We start from the raw sequence: 23366 nt of genomic DNA on the forward strand, positions 1-23366 counted from the left end.
AGGAGTATGAAACCAGGAAAAGCTAGGCTATCATGTTGTGTTTTAATTTCAGTAAATGTACCTAAGTGTATCTTTTAGCATGTATCAGAATTTTATTCTTTTTATGGTGGAGCTATAGTCCATGGTGGCTCAGATGGTAAAGCGTCTGTCTACAATGCAGGAGACCCGGGTTCGATCCCTGGGTTGGGAAAATCCCCTGGAGAAGGAAATGGCAATCCACTCCAGGACTATTGCCTGGAAAATCCCAAGGACAGAGGAGCCTGGTAGGCTACAGTCCATGGGGTCACAAAGAGTCAGACACGACTGAGCGACTTCATTTCACTTCATAGTCCATCGTAAGTGTATAGCACATTTTGTTTATCTATTCATCTCTTGATGGATGTTTGGATTTCTTTTACTTCTTGTGAAAACAGAGATTAATCTGGAGTAAATCTAAAAACTATTTTTGAAAATTTAGGATAGATCTTCAGTTTCAGTTTCTTCATTTATCAAATTAATGCTAACCTCAAAGGGTTTTCAGAAGAATTAAGTTAGGGAATGTGACAAGCTCTGATACATAGGAGACACTATAAAAGTGTATTATATAGCTATAAATAAAAAATACAAGTAAACAGATATAAAATATATATAAATAAGTATTGTGTATATGTATGTCTGTGTCTATATGTATGGTGTTGGTAGTGGTTTAGTTGCTCAGTGGTGTCCATCTCGTTTGTGATCCCACGGACTGTAGCCCACCAGGTTCCTCTGTCCATGGAATTCTCCAGGCAAGAATAGTGGAGTGGGTTGCCATTTCCTTTTCCAGGGGATCTTCCTAACCCAGAAATCAAGCCCACATCTCCTGCTTGGCAGGCAGATTGTTTATCAAAGAGCCACCCGGGGAAGCCCTATGTCTATATGTATCAGTTCAGTTCAGTTCAGTCGCTCAGTCGTGTCCGACTCTTTGCGACCCCATGAATCGCAGCACGCCAGGCCTCCCTGTCCATCACCAACTCCCAGAGTTCACTCAGATTTACGTCCATCGAGTCAGTGATGCCATCCAGCCATCTCATCCTCTGTCATCTCCTCCTCCTGCCCCCAATCCCTCTCAGCATCAAAGACTTTTCCAGTGAGTCAACTCTTCGCATGAGGTGGCCAAAGTACTGGAGTTTCAGCTTCAGCATCATTCCTTCCAAAGAAATCCCAGGGCTGATCTCCTTCAGGATGGACTGGTTGGATCTCCTTGCAGTCCAAGGGACTCTCAAGAGTCTTCTCCAACACCACAGTTCAAAAGCATCAATTCTTTGGTGCTCAGCCTTCTTCACAGTCCAACTCTCACATCCATATGTGACTACTGGAAAAACCATAGCTTTGACTAGACGGATCTTAGTCGGCAAAGTAATGTCTCTGCTTTTGAATATGCTATCTAGGTTGGTCATAACTTTTCTTCCAAGGAGTAAGCGTCTTTTAATTTCATGGCTGCAGTCACCATCTGCAGTGATTTTGGAGCCCCCCAAAATAAAGTCTGACACTGTTTTCACTGTTTCCCATCTATTTCCCATGAAGTGATGGGACTGGATGCCATGATCTTCGTTTTCTGAATGTTGAGCTTTAAGCCAACTTTTTCACTCCCCTCTTTCACTTTCATCAAGAGGCTTTTTAGTTCCTCTTCACTTTCTGCCATAAGGGTCGTGTCATCTGCATGTCTGAGGTGATTGATATTTCTCCCAGCAATCTTGATTCCGGCTTGTGTTTCTTCCAGTCCAGCGTTTCTCATGATGTACTCTGCATAGAAGTTAAATAAGCAGGGTGACAATATACAACCTTGACATACTCCTTTTCCTATTTGGAACCAGTCTGTTGTTCCATGTCCAGTTCTAACTGTTGCTTCCTCACCTGCATACAGATTTCTCAAGAGGCAGGTCAGATGGTCTGGTATTCCCATCTCTCTCAGAATTTTCCACAGTTTATTGGGATCCACACAGACACATATATATACACACACATGTCTGTATGTACACACTCATTTATGTATGTATAAATTTGCTTCAGTTTCTTTCAGACTTGATATTTGTGTCTGTGACTTGAAGACTTGCCTTTTGATTTTGAAATAAGCCTGCTGATTACACATTTTTTGATTGTCCTTGTTAATATGAAACTTTAAGAATGGGAAATTAATTGAAAATTATAAATTATGATGTTTTAGTAGTGAATTCTGCTTATGCCTAGTGTTTGCTTAATGCTAAAATTAAAACCTTGACAGGAATGAAAATTCGGTATATTTGAATTTTATTTTTCTGTTTCACTCCAGAGGAAGCAGAATATAAAATTTCCCTTGTTTTTGAGAATTTAGCCATTAATGTAGGAATCAGGTAATAAATGTTTTTGAGACTAAGATGTTGTAACATTCCTATTGATGTCTTAACATTTATTTAATATATGCATACGTGGCACACTGGGCTTCCCTTGTGGCTCAGCTGGTAAAGTATCCACCTGCAATGCAGGAGACCTGGGTTCAATTCCTGGGTTGGGAAGATCCCCTGGAGAAGGGAAAGTCTACTCACTCCAGTATTCTGGCCTGGAGAATTCCATGGACTGTCCATGGAGTCACCAAGAGTCGGATAGGACTGAGTGACTTTTACTCTCACTTTCAGGTGGTGTACTTCCCATGATAAAACATAAATGTACCTTTGAAGTATTATAATTGTTTTATATCTAGCTATCTAAATATCAGAAATCTATATATTTTTAGATGTAGATAGATATCTATGGGGTTGCAAAGAGCGACTTTCACTCACTCACTCAGATAGATGTATATCAGAGGATTACAGTTCACATTCTGACTTAATTCCTTAACAACTTTTTGGATTTAAGAGAAGTATCAATTTCTTTCTCTGGAATATAGAGAAAATTATCCCCGCTAACTCTCAATGTTGTTGTGAAGATCAGATGTTCTTTATTATCAATATGCATTGCTCTCTATGGTTTACGAGGTGCTCCAAGGCAGTTCACTGTATTGAGCAAACCAAGTATTGTATCAACATCTGTCACTGCGGGGCCAGTCACTTCACAGGGCTTTCAAGCGTCCTGTGTGTGATTGAACTTGTGTATATTTGTAAGTTATTTCAATCTATAGATTCTATCTTGAATGACTAAGGCAACTTACTCTGAGCTTTTACTTCCTATGTCAGAGAAGGGAAAGGTTAGATTTTATCTGGAGCCCCTTCGAGTTGTAACATTTTTATAATCTACAGGCCATTTCTCTCCTTCTTCAGTAGTAAAATAGCTGACTTTTGCTTAGAAGAAGCTATCCTGCAACCTTCATGCTGGAAGCCACGTATTCTGATAAATTTTAACATGTGCTAACACCTGCAGTAAATTTTCTTCGGCCTTTGTAACATTCTAGAGGACGCTTCCCCTCCTAGACATCCTCTATCCTTGCCTTTGATCACGATCAGGGAGTAGATGTTTGGTTTGAAATTTCCGCGCATAAACAAAACAAAACAGACTCCTTTAAAAAAACATACTCTAAACTTAAAGAGTTCTTTAAACACACTGTATTTCAGGATACATTTCTTAGAGAAACTGAAAAACAAGAAGAGAGCTACAGTTATATTTTTGGCCAGTGAATGTGTACCCCTCTCTGACCAACTGTTAATTCTAATTGCTGGCATCCAGTCACACCTCATCTGCCTGTCCCTGGCCCTGGGGAGAGTTTTGTTACCACTTTCCGTTTTATCATTGGGAAGGGCCTGTTGTCTTCATGGAACTCTGCTCCATCCGGTTTATATTAAAAACAGGAGAAGCTCAGAGGCTCTCCCTCCCCACCTTTCTCCATGTGGAGATAATAAAGCCCTTGGCAGCCACATTCTCTGTAATCAGCATGAGGTAATTTTACAGGCTTCCATGAAAGAGCCATTTGTTGAATGCCTGCTTTGTGACACCCATTTGCTGATGGTTTAATGTTTTGCCTCATTTAAATCTTACGACATCTCATGGAGGGAGAAGAAATGAAACAAAGTTTTCTTTCCACCATTACCAAGGGAAATTGTTGGCTACTACATAACTTGAACTTCATGTATAATAACCTAGAATAGAGTCCTACAGACCGTTTCTGGGGTGCAAAAGCTGCCTTGTATTTTAGGAAGCACTTGTATCCGTACAAAGCAAAACATTTGAGAACTATTTAGTGAGGTATTGCGAGTAGAAATTTAGACTGGTTTCCTTCCAGACGCACATGGCGTCGCTTGGGAAGGTTAGTTCTTTGATTTACAGTGTTCCACACTGAGGAATACATGCTCCACACCATTTGAGTGGCTTTCATATTTCTTCCCTCCATGAACATTTATTAGAAGGTTTAAGATACCAGCAGATCTTTCAGTTTAATGTGAACACTTCCAGGAGGTTTGATTTCCTTCCATGGTTTTAAAATAAATGTTCCAATTTTAAGACTTTTTTTTTTTTTTTTTTACAATATTGCTTGACTGAACATAGCCTGTTTAGTCAGATTTCTAGCATTTCTTTACCTTCTATAATTCTGCAAAAATTGCTGGCCTTAGATCTTTAGGTTAAGTTTTTTTTCTTTTTTTAATTTAACTTGAATTACTTGCTTGTAATTACTTATTTATGCTTTTGATGTTTGCTCTATGAAGCAAACCTTGCCTTTTTCTTTTTTTAAAGTATGCTTTGAGTCTTGAAATGCTAGAGATTGTTGCTACCTAGTTAATAAATGACACGAAGTAGCTTTGTAATTAGAAAACTCCCTGAGGTCTTTTTTCCTACCAGTATATACATCTTTAAATTTAGAGAATGAGCAGACGAAGGGGTTCCAGAGTTCTGGAAGCAGGTTGAGGAGGGTAGTGAGAGTGGATAGATAGGTCTGGATTCCTGCGTGCCAAAGGAAGTGTTAGTTGCTCAGTCATGTCTGACTCTTTGTGAGCCCATGTAGCCCACCAGGCTCCTTTGTCCATGGAATTCTCCAGGCAAGAATATTGGAGTGGGTGGCCATTCCCTTCTCCAAGGGATCTTCCCAACCCAGGAATTGAAACCTGGGTTTCCTGCATTGCAGGTGGATTCTTTACCAGCTGAGCCACCAGCGAAGAGAAAGGAAGGCTTTTTGTCAAGGCTGTACCCATGCTGGTGCTGGTTATTGCTTCTGCATATTTTAAAAGATACTAAGGCTATGGTTTTTCCTGTGGTCATGTATGGATATGAGAGTTGGACTGTGAAGAAAGCTGAGCACCGAAGAATTGATGCTTTTGAACTGTGGTGTTGGAGAAGACTCTTGAGAGTCCCTTGGACTGCAAGGAGATCCAACCAGTCCATCCTAAAGGAGATCAATCCTGGGTGTTCATTGGAAGGACTGATGCTAAAGCTGAAACTCCAGTACTTTGGCCACCTCATGCGAAGAGTTGACTCATTGGAAAAGACTCTGATGCTGGGAGGGATTGGGGGGAGGAGGAGAAGGATGAGATGGCTGGATGGCATCACTGACTCGATGGACGTAAATCTGAGTGAACTCTGGGAGTTGGTGATGGACAGGGAGGCCTGGCGTGCTGTGATTCATGGGGTTGCAAAGAGTCGGACATGACTGAGCGACTGAACTGAACTGAACATGGTAGTGGAGACTTTACCCTCCACTTCTTGCCGTGCTTTTTCTGGGAATTCAAGAACTGTATACAAAGACACATTGTGGCGTCTGAGACTGTGGCATCAATGAAGGGGTGAACACCTTGTCATGAATTTGACATTTTGGGGTTACGTTTGGGTTTAATCTGAGAGCTCTACTTTTGGAAGCTCTTTGCTGAGAGCTCTGGAAGTGTTTAGTCACTTCTTAATCTTAGTAAAGCTACTGCTGAATGAATGGAGCAATGTTAATAATAATACCTTACATTTAATGCTTATTATAGGGCTTTAAAGTTCACAGAGTAATTTCACAGATTTTCTGTTTTTTTTTTTTTCTCATCTCAGCAGCCCTGTGAATTAGGTGTGGCAAGTATTATTACCACCTTTATTGTGCAGTAAATTTAAAATCAGACAGAATACGTGACTAGCCCAAGAACAGATTTTTAAAAATGTTTTCTAAAGGAGGTAGAGGGAGAGTTACACACACACACACACACACACCCATCACTGTTACCACCGACATCATTTTTACAGAGGTCTGAATGCCCTAGGCTTCTTCCTGTCAACCAGAATAGTCCTGTGATGATGGTACCCACAGAAACACTTCAATTATTTACAAAATGAGATGCCTCCTGGGGAAGGTGGCTGAGGAGAACTAAACAGCTGAGGCTGTGAAAATGGAAAGGGCTTTGAAAATCTAAGCCTTAGTGTCTCAACCAGAGTGGGAGGATGTCAGCTAGACTAACCTCACTTTCCCTCTCCCTCACCCTTCCCCACCCCACACTAATAGCTAAGACTAAGCCTGTTGGTTCTGCTGCTTTCTTTTTAAATCTGCAGCTACCCTAAAACTCCCATAGGCCTAGATCCTCCCTGTCTCTGATCAAACTGGCAGTGGACTTTCATGCTGGGCTTCTCATCTTGCTGTTTATGTCATCCCCCATGTGCTGTAAGAGCTGAAAACCCTAAGAATAGGGTGTTTTCCCTGGAGTAGAGAGCATACTCCTAACCTGAAACATGGCACCCTGCAGACCCAGATTTCAGCCAGTGTTGCCGATTTCATTTCACAGCCTGGAACGTCATTTTCTTGACCAACTGGTAGGGCTTCTCTGCCCTTGGACTGGCATGGACTCTGTTTGAGATACCCCCCCACCCCCTCCCTCGACCCTGCAACCCCTGAGCATTTGAACCTTCTTGCCAACATGCTGAATTAGTATAGATTCTTTAACACTTAACTTGTGTCTTCTTTTCCGAAAGACTTTTCTGGATCCCCCTAAACAATGTGAATGGGCTCTTGGGTCTTTGAGGCCCATAGCACCTTCTCCAGAGCCTCATTGTGAAAATTCATCACACAGTTGATGCCTGTTTCACCCACTAGATGGAGAGCTTTCTGAGGACAGGGTCTGAGTCCTCACACCCAGAGGCACAGCCTACTGGTCAACCCTAGTTGGCTGGATGTTTGACTGGATGCATCACAATCGCTTTGGCTATGACGATGAGGACTGTGACAGTTTCTTTGCTAGCTACCCAAGGATACCATTCATTAGGAGTGCTCCTGGGGTGGTCTAGAATTTAGGAAAAAAATTTTTTTTGTCAGAAGACTATTTCCTAATGGACTTAACTAGGGATTTGAAGTAATGGAGAACCCCCCCCCCTTTTTTTTTTCTTTCTTTCTTCATAGATGAAGGTAGTCAGAAGTAGAGATTGTAGATTATGGAGTTAAGTTCTACTTAAATATAGACTTGTATTTTGCCTAATATAGGACAGTTAAAGCAGTCTGCTGTGTTACTTTGGGAGTACTCTTTTGGAGATATCACTAAACAACCTTGGTATGCGTGCTTGTAAAACTTGTATATTCTCTTTGTAGATACTAATATATAGGAATAGTTCCTAGGGGTTATCAACCTATGCTGCCAAGGAAAACAGGTTTTAAATCTAGTTATTTGGGTTTCACACGCTTGTGCCTGGTGAGGATTCCTGTCTCCTGCTCTAATTATGACAGTCTTCCCACCTACTTTGAGCAGTTAGAAGGTGTCTGTTTTCTGCTACTTATAAAATATTTACTCATCCACATCAATAACTTTTAGACCAGAAGTTAATCATGTTTTCTGTAGGTGTATATGTGTAGAGGGGAAGCAATCAATAAAATTTGTTATTATTTCTAATTACAAGCTATAGAAAAAAGTCATTATTCCTTCTGAGTTTTAAAACTTCCTTAAGTAATTTACAGTAATATTTCTTGATCATGTGTGCCATTAGAACCAAAAGAGAGATTTGAAAAGAGATTGTCTCGGACTTCCCTGGTGGTGCAGTGGATAGGTATTCACCTGCCAATGCAGGGGACAGGGGTTTGACCCCTGGTCCGGGAAGATCCCACATGCCACGGAACAACTAAACCCGTGTACCACAACTACGGAGCCTGTGCTCTGGAGCCCTGATCTGCAACTAGCGAACCCATGTGTTGCAACCACTGAAGGCTGTGCTCCACAACAAGAGAAGCCACTGCAATGAGAAGCCTGTGTGCAACAAGGAAGAGCAGTCCCTGCTCACTGCAACAGAGAAAACCCGAGCCCAGCAACAAAAACCCAGTGCAGCCAAAAATAAATAAACAAAAGTATATAAAAAAGAAAAGCAATCACCTCATTTAATTCTACACTTAACTTTAAAGAGAATAATAGAATGAGTATGTGTGTGTGTGTGTATATATATGTAATATAGTCAATAATGTGCCTAAAGTTGACATTTGAGTTGACTGAATTGTATCTTTGGAAATGTATTTGCAAAATGAAAATGAATGTGAACATTAACACATCAGTGAAAGCAAGGTTAATTTATTATATAGAATTTTTACAAATTTTTGTGAGATAAATGAAAATAATGTTTGGATCTTCTGTGACAATACTCCTTTACAATAGAATATTGGGCATTGACCTATATTCTAGATTGTAATCCATTCCACAAACATACAGAATCACTAACAAATAAAAGCAGGGTTCAGGCAGACTTCCATTTTCCTCTTTAAACAGAAAAAATTTGTTTTTCCACTTAGAGATATCACTATATTATTACACTATGATTTTCTAACTTAATATTTAGTAGTAGAGTATAATCTTAGTTTCTTGTTTTGCTTTGTTTTTCCCTTATAACAGTGCAGTACAATCATTATAACATACTGCATCTCAGATTTCCACACCATGTTCACCCTAGATATGTGTAACCTTGGGGAATAGATGACTGAGATGCGATTGCTTGATTGCTGTGATTGTTTCTACTTCTTCCATCACTTTTGCCTGTCAAAGATACATACCATGAATAAGTAATTGATTGTACAAAGTCAGATAAGGCAAGGAAAGACACTAATCTGGTTCTCCTGACTTTCTAAGACCAGGTACCGCATTATAATTAAGAAGTGCTTAATAATGTTTACATTGGTTTGGTTTCTTTATAAATCACATTAGCTATGGTTTCTTTTAAAAACCCTAACCAAATGAAAAAGGTGGTATTTTAACAGAGTAAATAATTATTTGAAAAGCAATGTTATGGGTAGAATGTAAGAATTCACCTGAGTATGGGCTAAATGATGTTTAAATGTTATTTATACGCAGACATTCGAGATTCTAATACTCAGCTATAAGGGAAATCTAAAAAATGCTGGTCTCCTTAGTTACAGTGTTTTCGTTTGTTGATTTGTCATAGACTGCCTCTTTAAGGTGTGCCCTATGAACCGATATTCTGCTCAGAAGCAATATTGGAAAGCCAAGCAAGCTAAACAAGGGAACCACACAGAGGCGGCCTTGCTGAAGAAGTTACAGGTAAGGACTAGCCTTCCATCTCTCTGGCTTAAGATAGAACAAGTACAACAATAACAAAAGATCTATTCCATAGCTTGGTGATTTCCCGCAATACGTTCAGATCCAGAACAGATGTGGCAACACGCTGAAAGTGGAAAGGACGTTTAAGTCTTTCTAATCCATGTATGACTTCTGATTTCCTGGTGTGTAGGTATTGTATTTCTTGCTGTTTATTAGGGTGTGCCGGACCAATTCAGACATTCACATCACACTGAAAACCATTCAGAATCTCTGCAGGAATATCAAATGCAGTTATATTTTACTTGACATAGTACCCATTTTATTTTGAAAGACTATCAGAAAAAAATTGAAAGTCTATTGTTTCTGATTTGGACTCTGTGTAAATTTAATAAGACTTTGTTATTAAAATTCCTGTTACTTTTAGAATTGAAGCTGTATTTTGAAGCTTTTGAAATTTGTCTGTGTTTGGCTTCTCTAGCAATATTCCTTCTGAAAATAATTTTAAGACCAAACTGCTTAGTCCTTTTTCTGAAATTTCTAACATAAGAGCATATCAGTATATTTTAGGCTACATTTCAACATTAAACTGAGAGAATTGTCACACATTATAATCATAGATTTAGTTACTGCCCCACTTCTCCCTAAGCACCAAGTTTAAAGCAATCTGCCTATTTTGGTCTTGATTGTATTCTTTGTTCCTACAATAAACCTTTTTTTCTGTGTCAGCTATTGTGCTCTATTTGTTATGGTTTCACAGTAAATATTTGATAATCACTTTATAGCATGCTGCAGAACTGGAACAAAAACAAAATGAATCAGAGAATAAGAAGCTATTGGGAGAAATTGTGAAATACAGTAATGTTATACAAGTAAGTGTCTATTTATTTTTGTATAAAGGAGATGAATATTTTATCGATAATTTGCATTTGGTAGGAATGCCAACCTGCGTTAAAATTGGGGGCTACAATAGTTTGTTCTTCGGTTAAAATTATACAGTGTGATATTTTCAGTTGATATTTAGCACGTCATTCTATATGAATAAATCCAGTGTGTACACATAAAGAAATGAGCTTATCTAGATGAATTACACAAATTATTAAATCAAAAGGAAGAAAATGGGGAAAGCTTGTAATAAAATAGTCTTTTAGAATTAATGAGACTAAACATGTAACATATGAAGCTTTATCTTTTCATTTTGTAGGGAGGAAAGTTTTCAAATTGTACTGTCCTTGAGTTATTATATCTTCTATTTCAATTAGTATGCACACTGATTTATTTCAGCAGCATTTCTTCCTTGTGCTTCACTAGATCTTATAATTTTTTGCTTGGATAGTTGTTAATATATGCCCCAACCTTGTTCCGAAAAGAATGCAAGGCATTTTCAAAAATACCTTTCACATAACAAGATAAAATAGAAATAAATAAGGTAACTGGATCAAAGGGAAAATACTGATTACATGAATAAAGTGAAGTCAAAGGTGAGGCATGTTTATCATATCCATGTTGTAAAGACTGGTAAACTTTGAGTTGAAGCCTTTTTGTTGCTTGTCTAGGTATAAGGCCATGTGAAATATTGTGATATTTACATATTAGTAGAAGGCTAGTACAGAGAACTAAGTCAGAAGTTTGGAAGCACAAACATTCTCAGGAAGAGGACCAGAGAACTGTTTCTCCAAAGAGCTCTCATAAAGAGGACACTGTTTAATATAGTAAACAATGGCCCTAACAACTTCCTTACCATAAACGCTACAATGAGGTGTTTCTTAGAGCTGTTTCAAAAAATAACATCCCCTGATGTTTTATTGGCCAGTGGCCAAGTGCCAGAGCATGGGACCAACAGAGCAATTCTCTGATGGGGCAAGAGGAGAGCCCTGGGTCTGTGACTCCCTGGTTCTTACAAGTTAATCCCATAATAGACTGTGTGTTACCTGTGGCTGAATGTCCCTTGGGTGGTCCTCCCATAACTAGAGTTTCTCTTAACCACGTTTTGCTTCATATTAAGTGCCAGCAAGCAGAGCTTATGTTTCTTGTCCACAATCTGACATGCACATGTTTCCCGAAATGTTAAGGGCTGAGCCACGCCCTCTTAACAGGGCGGATTCCAAAAGGACTGGAGTTGGCACCTGAGGGTTTTCACTGATTTCACTGGAAATTTCTGAGATAATTTCCTTCTTATTTTGTGGATGTTAAAGCGACCATTTTTTTTTTTTTTTAATGATTGGGATAGTAGACAGGAAGGTTATTTGTTTCAGTTTTCCTACTCAGAATAATGTCTTGGAAAGGTTTTGCCCATGGGATCCAAATAAGCCCAGCAGTGGCGCTCCCGGCTTCATCTGAGAAGGAGCGGGATCATGTCCTCTTGTGGGAGTGGCAGAGGTTGTTTGGGACGAGCAGCTGGTCTCCTCACACAGGGGGATGAGGGCCGGTTTTAGGCAGGGGTGGTTAATAATATGAAGTGGGTTGATGCCTTATTCCAGTTCCTTTCTTATCCTTTAATATAGTTTGATTTTGTGGCCGGGCAGGAATTGAGAACGAATATGTTGGGTTGGTCAAAAAGTTCATTCAGGCTTTTCTGTAATGTCTTATGAAAACCTGAATAAACATTTTGGCCAACCCCGTAGTTGGGAGTAACATCCTGGTCTCTTTTGGAAAGCCTGGGTCTATCCTATTTTGTATCAGTAGATGAAAATCATTCAGGGACGTGTCCTTAGTTTTTTTCCCTTATGTGCTCACTTCGTATGAAACAGCACTGGGGGTGGAGGTGAGGAGGAACCCAGAGAAAGTCAACTTGGATAGATGGTGAGTCTGCAAAGAGCTTCTTTGTTTACTCTCTCCCCTGAGCCGTGTTATGTGGGTATGTGATATAAATATAAACACATGTGTGTAATGAACAGAGGAGATCAAAGAATGAAGGCAGTAATCCCTAACTTTTTCCTACAGCTACTGCATATAAAAAGCAACAAGTATCTGACTGTCAACAAGAGGTTACCTGCTTTACTGGAGAAGAATGCCATGCGCGTGTCCTTGGATGCTGCGGGAAATGAAGGGTCTTGGTTTTATATTCATCCCTTCTGGAAGCTGAGAAGCGAGGGCGACAATGTATGTAGCTCTAAGATGAGAAAAACGTGCGTTCTTGAAGATGTTAGTAATGGCGAATCCAAAAAATGCGAAGAAAGGAAAGATAGTTTTCAAGTTTCAATGTATTATTTTATGTTAATTTCTTTAATAGGTTAAAAGCATTTATTTATAGTACAGATTGTGCTCGGGAATCATAAAAAGACTAAGATCAGATTGATTTAAAATCATCTTCCGGCCAGAATTTTGTGAAAGAATTTAACATTAAAATACTGACTGAGACTTTTAAGGGAGAAAGAAGCAGAGTTTGCTTCTCGGCCTTATTCGGGGGGAGTGTGGCTGTATAGAAAAGCTGTGTTAGGAGATGGAGTTTATTCCTTTGAATTTACAGAGTAACACAGCAAATCATGACAATATGTCATTTATTGGCTCAGTGGCCATTTGTTTACAATCTGTACAACTTAATAGATGTGTAATATATGAGGAGATGTGTAATGTAATGATTGGCAGTGACTCATTGATGACAGTACTTAAATATGTTATATCATATGAATTTTAGTAGTTGCAGAATATTTTTATGCTGCTTTATGGAGTAGAGAAAATAAAAATTACGTGTGATGATTCAATAGGATCAAAAGTTAGATATTTTTGTGTGCAATAGATGAAGTAGCAGGTGACAGTCCTGGCATGTGGGAGATGCTTAATAAATTCTGGTTGACACCAAGTACTCAATAAATTTTGTAAATAGAATACAAATATTGGGTCAGGTGATCAATAAAAATAGTTGAAATTAAAAAAAATTAACAAAAATTGAAAGCAATGTTAAAGTCTTATTATTCTGACAGTTTTCTCAATCAATACTGTAATAATATTTTTAAATGTATTGGCTGTTTCTTGTCTTAGAAATGTCTTATATTGTAATAAATCTATTTTTCCAGTGAATTTTGAAGTCCAAATTCAACTCCACAGGTTACAAGCTTCATGGTTTAATTTGGTTAATAGATTAGCTGATGATATCCTCCTTCGGTAAGGTTTGGGAGAAGCATGGCATGCAGGAATGTAATGCACTTTAAACTTGTTTTGGATTCCTTGAAAATAAGTTATTTTCTTTTTCCTTTTGGCATCAAGTGATGTTTGCTGTGAGCATGACATATTTTAATTTCAGTAGGTAGTTAATTACAGTCAACTCTCAATTATTCAGGGACTGGTCATGCAGCTTAAGAACAACCTGTATCTTTGGATGCCCTGTTTTAAAATACTTCTCCAGCCCCCCTCACTGAGTAGGGTCCCTGTTTGCAGGTAGTCAGTGAAAATTAAGCATGAAAACAAACAAAAGCTGAGCTCAAGCTCTAAAGGAATGGAATGAAATCATTGGATAAATTGGGGCCTTGAGATTAGTGTGGATTTTATTAATTGATGCTATCTAATTTTTCATCTCATCTATTCCTTTCCCTACTCCCAAATGCCTTTATGGACTTCCCTCATGGTTCAGATAGTAAAGAATCTACCTTCCATGTGGGAGACCTGGGTTTGATCCCTGGGTCGGGAAGATCCCCTGGAGAAGGGAATGGCAACCACTCCAGTATTCTTGCCTGGAGAATCCCCATAGACAGAGGAGCCTGGTGGGCTACAGTTCATGGGGTCACAAAGAGTTGGGCATGACTGAATGACGAACAGAAAGCTCCAAATGCTCCTTGTCAATAAGCTATTATAAGGATGATTTTATTAATTCATCCTATCTAATTTTTCATCTTATATTCCTTTCCCTACTCTCAAATGTCTTTAGAGGATCAAAGAGAGTTGACTGTAATGAACTATTTCAAATAATTAGCTGGACTGGATTGCAGGACAGGGAACAACCTACCACCCAAGCACTCCATCTTGGTTAAAGTGGATAGTATAATTGTTATGTGCAAAATAGAGATCCTCCTTATATAGATGTGCTCCATAAAGCATGGCTAAAACAACCTTACACATTGCTTTTTGCTGAAATAGCTCACTGTTTTTGCTCACCACTGTAGCTTTTGTGTGTGATTAAGGTTGCTGTGAAAGCATAAGCACATCCATAGACCTTTATTTCCATGAAAATAATTGTATCATAATACTCATTTTCCTCCTTAGGAATAGGTAGCATTTTTCTAAAATACAAGTGTACTGTATTTTATTGAAGGCAGTTGGAAACCCTGTCATTTCATAACAAGTGTTTTAATTACTATTGATTTTTTGAAGCAATTTTTAATAAAAAATTTTTAAATTATGAAAGTATGATAACATTTACTGGAGACTTGGAAAATACAGAACCAAGTTACCTTTATTTCCACTGTATGTTACAATTATTTTTTAAGTAGATAAATTAAGATTTTTTTTTGGTTGGAGTTTCAGTATCAAACTCTCAGAAATTAGTAGAAGGAATAGACAGAAAAGTAGAAGAGATATAGTAGACCTGAAGAGCACTATGAACCGATTCAACATAATTAAGATTTATACAATTTTCACACAACAACAGGATACAACTTCTGTGACTATATAAGACTGTAGATTTTTCAAAAAAAACATTAAACTAAAAGGAAGAAATTGCAAGATTTAAAGGGCTTCTATTTTTTTTATTCTTTTTTTTAAATTTTATTTTTACTTTATTTTACTTTACAATACTGTATTGGTTTTGCCATGCATTGACATGAAACCACCACAGGTGTATACGAACTCCCAATCCTGAATCCCCCTCCCACCTCCCACCCCATATCATCCCTCTGGATCATCCCCATGCACCAGCCCCAAGCATCCTGTATCGAACATAGACTGGCACTTCGTTTCTTACATGATAGTATACATGTTTCAAAATTTCTATTTTATTATTTACTAATTAGTTAAGTTGCAATTTAGGTTATAACTACCCGAAAGATGTTCAGTGACTGAAAGCTAATGTAAGACTGAGGCTGATGATAGGCTGGAGGGAAAAGTGCTCATCTCCTCAAAAATCAGTAGTTTCTACTGTTTAAGGCCGTCTCTGTCATATATTTTATAGAATTTCAGGGTAGATAATTTTTGGGGAAAAATAGTTTCATGTATCTCTCAACTTTTAGCTGTGTAGATATCCATGCTTGTTGTTGCTCAGAAAGTCACTGGGGACAGCTTTGAACAGAGTACATAAATATTTTATTTTTGTTTATCTTCCCTTGATGGAGTAGTTAATTTTTCATCTTCAACTTGTTCTAAGAAGACATTGGTTCTATACCTTGATAGTAGATTTTAAAAGGGAGAAAAGGTCAGATATTTCTTTCAATCAGGAAAAAGAAAAACAGCCCTTAGGGAAAGAGCCTCTTTAAAGAGCAAGTAGATTTCACTCTTGAAAACCTAGACTCCTTGGAATTTCAGAGAAGGTGGGACTCGATCCCTGTTGTTTTGATTTCTACTGCAGTGGTCTTTTCACACCAGGTGCCACTTCCAAAGAAGGGTGGCTGCTGGTGGTATTGTATTCCTCTTTATTTTCAGTAAAATCCCAGCATGAATCTTCCATGGCTGTTACATAAAATCGGCAGAAATGCTTTTGCAATTGCAGTTTTTTAAAATGTGTGTGCACTAGGGTGAACGTGATATGGCAGAAAATGATGTCATCCTCAAGTTCTGTATTAAATATATGGCTTCTCAGAGGACCTCTTCCCCCGTCAGTGGATCAGGCTCCATGCCTGCACTCTTCTGAAAATACTACCAAATTTACCAAGTTATCTGAATAGATAAGAATTCCTCAAGAGTAGAGACTACTTTTTACACACGTTTGTGTTATTCTTAGCACTTCTTACTGTTCTTTTTATATCTTATGATTAGCATCTTGTCCATTTCATTTGTCAGTTTTATTCATCATGTGTGATCAAAGTAACCATTGTCAACACCAAGACCTAGGACCTGGAAATTAGTGAGATAATGTTAGATTCTCCTTATGAATACCACACTTATGAATCCTTGAAGTTGGTGACATTTTGGCTATATGACTAGTCTCTTAAAGTCATAGAAGACTTCACAGCTATTGTTTTGAAGTAAAACTAATATAGGGATTGATCCAAAGCTTACAGAAAGTTATGGTAAAATAGTGAGACTTAGAGCACTGACTATAGGTGCAACCAAAAGTATTCTTTTAATTAGAAATATATAGCTAAAATATGTCACTATATTTAGCAACTAATTGGCTAATATTTATATAGTACAGACATGAATGATAGTGAACCAAATCTAACTGTTCTTTAGGAAATTGGAAGACCAGATGTAGTATTGGCAGAGTGTAGTGTCCAGTTCCGGTGTCTGTAGAATGGAAGACTACTCAGGCTTCTACATGATTTTGAGACTTGGAGTTGGCTTGGTGTCATGTGCAATAACATATGTTTTTGTTTTTTGAGGGAGGTATTGAAAATATGTCTGTGATGTTGATTTTTGTTTATTTTGTTTATAATTTAATTGCTTAAAATAGATACCAATTCATGATTCAAAGATAGAAAACAATATAAAGATAAATAGGGAGAAGTCTCTTTTTAATCCTTTTTCCCATGTTCTCAGTTCCCACTTCTCTTTTTCACAGTTAACCACTGGGATGATTTCTTATGCATATACTCCTACTCTCTCTGTTTTACACAAACATAGCCCAGTTCTGCCCTTTCATCCTCTCACTTAACACAGTTTCTAAATGATTTCTTCCTTATCTGGACATAATAAAGAGCTTCTGTAATGGTTCTTTCTGAATCACAGCCTCCACCTGATTATGGACTTGAAAGGCAGGATGGTGAATAGAGACTAGTCCTGTAAATAACAGAAGCTATTCCTGAAAACCAAAGAATTTCTTCTTTTGCTCGATTAATGAGCTTATGGCTTCTCTATCATATTTGAATCTCCAGGTATAGTTTGTGACAACAGTACTGTAGGTGAATGTTGACTCTTGTATATAATTTATTGACATTGCAAATGTGAAATTATGCTCCTTAAAGTCTTAGTCTAGATTCAGATCCAGGGAGAAGACGTTTATCTGTTTTTATTGTCTCAGTCCTAATTTGTTTTTCAGTTATCTACTAGGCTATTCTAATATTTAGTTGATATGAAATGTGCAAAGGGAAGGTATTGATTTTCATTTCTGAAGTGAGCAATTCTGTGAAGAAGAGTGAAGGTACTACAGTAGTAAATCTTCTAGTGGAACTTAACAAAAGTAACTTTAATAACTATAACTGTTCACTATTATCATTAAGAAAAGCACAGCTTCGTTTCCCCAAAATCTGAGTGATGAATAAAGACACTTAAAGATCAAGCAGACATTGTTAATAAAAAGATCAACTTTGACCTATTTCTTTAGAGCACTTTTCCCATAATTAATTTTAATTTTAATTTACAAATGAGCACCAGGTTTAAGGAACACTGTTAGTATTAGATGTTTAAGATAAAAGTGAACCAGTTGCCCAAGGTCCAAACTATAAATGTGTTCCTACAGGGTCATACCAGATTCTTCATTTTCTGAATCCAGATGAGATTAGAACGTTTATTAAATTTCTGAGACTATGGGGAAGATCAAATATAGTAGATTTGTTTTTAATTTAGAGCAAATACAAATGTATAAGATTCCCTGCTTGCACGTGAAGTGGTTTTAATGTTTAGGCAGATTCTTGTTTTGTGGCAGATGCATTTATTCTTGATAGCTCCTGTGTACGTGGCATTAGACCTCTGTGGAGGGATGCTGACCTAATTACTGACATTAAGAAAGCTCTAACTGAAATGGCAGACCAATAAGAAAAGAATCTAGGGACTTCCTTGGCAATCCAGTGGTTAAGATTCCACGCTTCTACCACAAGGGGCGTGGGTTTGATCCTGGGTCGGGGAGCTAAGATCCCACATGCCAAGCAAAAGAAAAAAAATCTACACCAGCTTTATGAATCCACACTTATAGGCTCTGTGGGACATGATTATATAGTCATTTATCAGAAGATATTTCCCCTTAAAGAGAAAAGAATTGACCTAAAATTTGATAAACAGGTCAAATATTAGGTCAATAATGAAGACTCTTATTTTTAGCATCAAATATATCACCATAGATCCATGCAGTGTCTCAGTTGCAACTTAATTCTGATTTCCAGATTGTTGTTGGAGATAAAGTTGTTTTGATGCCCGTGAATGCAGGACAGCCACTACATGCCAGCAACATAGAACTACTCGATAATCCAGGGTGTAAAGAGGTAAGTTTGGGAGGAAAGGAAGTGAATTTGTTGATTTTTATCATGAGAAGAAAAATAAATCTTGTACTTTCTTTCATTGTTTTCATAAGCATAAGCCCAGTTTATGCTAGTTATTATTGTTAAGATACCTATGGATTTTGAATGGTCCTTTGAAGATATTTTTTGACATACATACCCCATTGCCCAAAGTTATTCTTTTTTCTCCTTCCTCTAGTTGAAGTAATAATTCAATTAAGTAATTTAATGGTATAAAATGGAACCTGCAGTCTTATAACTTAACATCTCTTCATTAATAGGTGAATGCTGTTAATTGCAACACTAGCTGGAAAATCACTTTATTCATGAAATACAGTTCCTATCGAGAAGATGTACTAAAAGGAGTAAGTATGTTATGTAGAACATTTGCTGGAAGAATTGAAGGCTGTCTTACTGAGCTTCTAGGTGCAAAACCTATGTATTCACTGTGTTTGAAGTTTAGAATGTGACTGTAAACCTTAAAACTCATGTTGAGTTTTCCTTCCTATATTTGGAAATGTATACATAATCATTAAAAGCCAAATGTTTACAGAAGGGCCCAGAGTATCAAAATCCTACAGAGTCACCTACTTCTTACGTCTGTTTGATCAAACTTTTGTTGAAAATACAGTTTTTCATTTATTTTTAATTGAAGGATAATTGCTTTACAATAATGGTTTCATTTCTGCCACGCATCAACATGAATTAGCCATAGGCATACATAGGTCCCCATACATACTTCCCTCCCATCTCCTACCCTTTCCCACTCCTTTAGGTGGTCACAGAGCCCTGGTTTGAGTTCCCTGAGACATACAGCAAAGGAAATACAGGATTTTTTTGCCTCTTTTTCTAGGGTGATGTTGTTCGATTGTTCCATGCGGAACAAGAGAAGTTTCTGACTTGTGATGAATATGAGAAAAAACAGCATATTTTCCTTCGTACAACCTTGCGTCAGTCAGCCACTTCTGCAACCAGCTCTAAAGCACTCTGGGAAATAGAGGTGCGTAAATCATTTTTGGCTTTTAATAAATGCTTATATCTAAAAGACAAGGTCACTTGTATGGTTTATCGTCATGAGCATCACTTGTGCATGTGTGCACGCTCAGTTGCTTCAGTTGTGTCCGACTCTTTTCGACCTCATCACTCTAGCCCACCAGGCTCCTCTGTCCATGGGATTCTCCAGGCAGGAATACTGAAGTGGGTTGCCATGCCCTCCTCCAGGGCATCTTCCCGACCCAGGGACTGAACCTGCTTCTCTTATGTCTCCTGCATTGGTAGGCAGATTCTTTACCACTAGCGCTACCTGGAAAGCCCAAGCATCACTTGTGATAGATCCATAAAACAATAATTTTTGTGAAGCCTCTTGTACCTCTTTACTGCTGTGACCAGTCTGAAATGTTGCTACTTCCTTTATTTCTCTTCACATATATATAATTCTGCTTTTAAATATTCCATTGTAAAGTGTTGACTTCAGGCCAACATCAGACTGCAGGCCTTGTGCCTTGAATGGCACTGGTGTTGAGATGGAGCAGGAGGACTCACTGTAAGTGAGCATCAGAAATACACAGTCACTGAAAAGAGCATTTGTGTCTTCTGGGGATGCTCTTTCTTTTGGAGTGAGGAGAACCATAGTTAAGAATTCATTCACCTTTAAGAGAGATTTTCTTAAATGTGCCAATATGATAGAGTAATTAAGAAAATATAAGGTATGGGTTTTTATTTTAAGGAACTTTATATATACTGGAAGAGATAAGATATACCTGTGCTGTGCTTAGTCACTTGGTTGTGTCTGACTCTGCAACCCCATGGACTGTAGCCCACCAGGCTCCTCTATCCATGGAGATTCTCCAGGCAAGAAAGATATACCTGAGTGGCTGTAAACAACCCGATAAGTTCCATCTGGATTTAATATATCTCCAGCCACTATAGCAGTGGTTCTCAACCATTTCAAACCCATCATCACACCTTTTACAGCAATTTATTTTGTTATACTTCCTTTATGTATGAAAATGAAATTCATGGTTAATGTTATTATATATTCTCATGACTAAAAAATCAATAAAATGCCCAAATTCTAATACAAAGAAGATACAAAAGGAAAATAATTTATAATAAAATAATATTCATTTCAACATATAAATACATACTCCTAGAAACTATAACATTTATACCCATCTTGGGGCTTCCCTAATAGCTCAGTTGATAAAGAATCCACCTGCAGTGCAGGAGACCCCAGTTCGATCCCTGGGTTGGGAAGATCCCTGGAGATGGGAAAGGCTACCCCTTCAGTATTCTGGCCTGGAAAATTCCATGGACTGTAAAGTCCTTGGGGTTGCAAAGAGTTGGACGCGATTGAGCGACTTCACTTTCATTTCACTTTCATTTTGATGGATTCATTTAGATTTGGGAGAGGTGATAAAAGAAAAGGATAAGAAGCCATTCTATATAAGTACAGGAAAATGAAATAGCAGAGCTAAATGTGGGCCCTTGGGTAATATCTAGTGTTAGGAGAGGTAATAACAGAACAGACTCATTTGTACATGATTTAAAAAAGAAATCACCATAATTGGAATAAGGATAATGAGGCAAATTATAGGCTATTGAAACAGAGAAAATGAGAAAGTATAATATTTATGTAAATGAGCCGAGCCTTAATTATAAATGTTACATAAAGACAATTCTCTAAGTTATGACATGGTTTAGAATAGAGATGAAATAGCACAAAAGCATGTTGAGGCATATTTTCAGTCTCCTGCATTCAGAAGGGACCATGTCCTTCAGTGTATTTGGATACACTGGTCTTTAGTAGGTGAAAGTAAGTAAAGTAAGTGAAGTCGCTCAGTCGTGTCTGACTCTTCGCGACCCCATGCACTGTAGCCTACCAGGCTCCTCCCTCCATGGGATTCTCCAGGCAAGAGTACTGGAGTGGGTTGTCATTGCCTTCTCCAGGGGCTCTTCCCGACCCAGGGATTGAACCCGGGTCTCCTGCATTCCAGGCAGACGCTTTAACCTCTAAGTCGGAGGAAATCAACTACTGCCAAAACTACATAATCCTCTTCCCAGAAGCCAATCTCACAAATTCTCTTATTAGAATAAGAGAAAGATAACAGGCAACCAGGAAATAAATACGTAGTTAAACATTTTTTCATACCATAGATTTCTTACCACTGTGCTCTAAGAATTTTCAAAATATAGGGGATAGGGCTTCCCTGGTGGCTCAGTTGGTAACGAATCTTGCCTGCAATGCAGGAGACCCAGGTTTGATCCCTGGATTGGGAAGATCCCCTGGAGAAGGGAATGGCTACCCACTCTAGTATTCTTGCCTGGAGAATTCCATGGAGAGGGTAGCCTAGGAGGCTACAGTCCATGGGGTTACATAGGGTCAGACACGACTGAGCGACTGACAAACACTTTTACCTTTCACTTTCTTTCAGCAGTACTGTTAAATGCTATTTTAAAATTTTATTAGCAAAATACAGTGATGGAAAAGTTATATAGCAGATTCCTTACACAGTGAGTTTGGTTTCAACTCTGTTAAAAGAAGTTTTGTGTCTTCCCTCTTATATATTTGCTGTTAGTTTTATAGCTCTTGATGTAATTTTGCCACTGCACCAATATCCTTCCCAACAAAATGCGTGGTTGGAAATGTTATGATCCGTTGAGCAGTCAGAATGGAGAGAGTGAATACATTATTCAGTAATTTTGACATAATGTCTTGGATTCAGGTAAGCTTCCTTATCCACAGTGAATGTCTCTAAAATGATTGGCCTTTTCATATAACTTGATGTAAAAGCTTTTCCGTATGATTACATGTTACAGCACTAGCAGTTTATATTTGTGGTAGGTTTTATTTCTGTTGGAGATTTGAAAGTGATACTAGGGGATGTTTCTGTATGGTGTGCTACATCAACCAGGCTTCAGTTCAGGAAGCCTGAGCATCAGGTGTTTCAAGCAGACAGATATTTAAAATTGGAAATTGGTTTCAATGTTGTTGGAAGGACTGGATGGGAAAAAGTGGGATGAAGAATATGGTTTTATGTAAAGATCTGATAGGGCTGGAAGCCAGGGCTGCCTCTTCCTGTGGCCCAGGAGTGCTCCCCGACGCCTCCCTGTGGGAGGCCCTGCAAGGCAGCTGCTGCCACCTTTATTGGAGCCCTTAGAGGATTCTGTCTTTCACTCTCCTTTGCTTCCTATCCTGGTGATACAGCAGGGCCCTTAGAAGGACGGGAATGGTCCTGAGTGTCACACACAGTATCTAGCCTACGCTTATACGCTTCTGTGAATTGCAGGATATTTAATATCTTGGCCACTGTTCATTCATTCCAGTAGCATCCCTCAAAAATCACTGTGATAAATGAAAACGTGCTCCCTTCCCTGACTCCAAATTGTCCTTTAGGGAGTTGTATGTACTACTATTGCTAGACCCGCTAATGTAGAGGGCAGGCGTTCTTAGTCTGTGATCCCTGGTGAGTGTCAAGTTATTTATTAACCTCCAGCAGTTGTATACAAAAGTTGTGTGAGAGTATGTGTGTATGTGAGACAACTCATGGATTTTATCGGATTCTCAGAGATGTCTCTCCCAAAGGAGTAAGAGTTCAAATATTGACAAGATCATGGTAGGGGTGGGATTAGCAAAGGATTGGTAGAAGAAGGTTGA

The 23366-nt window shown here is 38.3% G+C and overlaps 1 protein-coding gene across 3 annotated transcripts in view; it reads left to right on the forward strand.

Annotated features, from left to right (window-relative positions):
- Positions 1-23366, forward strand: part of ITPR2 (inositol 1,4,5-trisphosphate receptor type 2) — a 598268-nt gene that overhangs the window by 113055 nt on the left and 461847 nt on the right. For all 3 annotated transcript variants that reach the window (XM_068970194.1, XM_068970196.1, XM_068970195.1), the window contains exons 3-8: positions 9298-9413; positions 10196-10282; positions 12354-12512; positions 18596-18694; positions 18991-19074; positions 19563-19709. In XM_068970194.1, the coding sequence (XP_068826295.1) occupies positions 9298-9413; positions 10196-10282; positions 12354-12512; positions 18596-18694; positions 18991-19074; positions 19563-19709 (692 nt within the window). The remainder of the gene's footprint in view (positions 1-9297; positions 9414-10195; positions 10283-12353; positions 12513-18595; positions 18695-18990; positions 19075-19562; positions 19710-23366) is intronic.

Source organism: Capricornis sumatraensis, chromosome 4 (assembly GCF_032405125.1).
Source record: "Capricornis sumatraensis isolate serow.1 chromosome 4, serow.2, whole genome shotgun sequence".
NCBI classification, from domain to species: domain Eukaryota; kingdom Metazoa; phylum Chordata; class Mammalia; order Artiodactyla; family Bovidae; genus Capricornis; species Capricornis sumatraensis.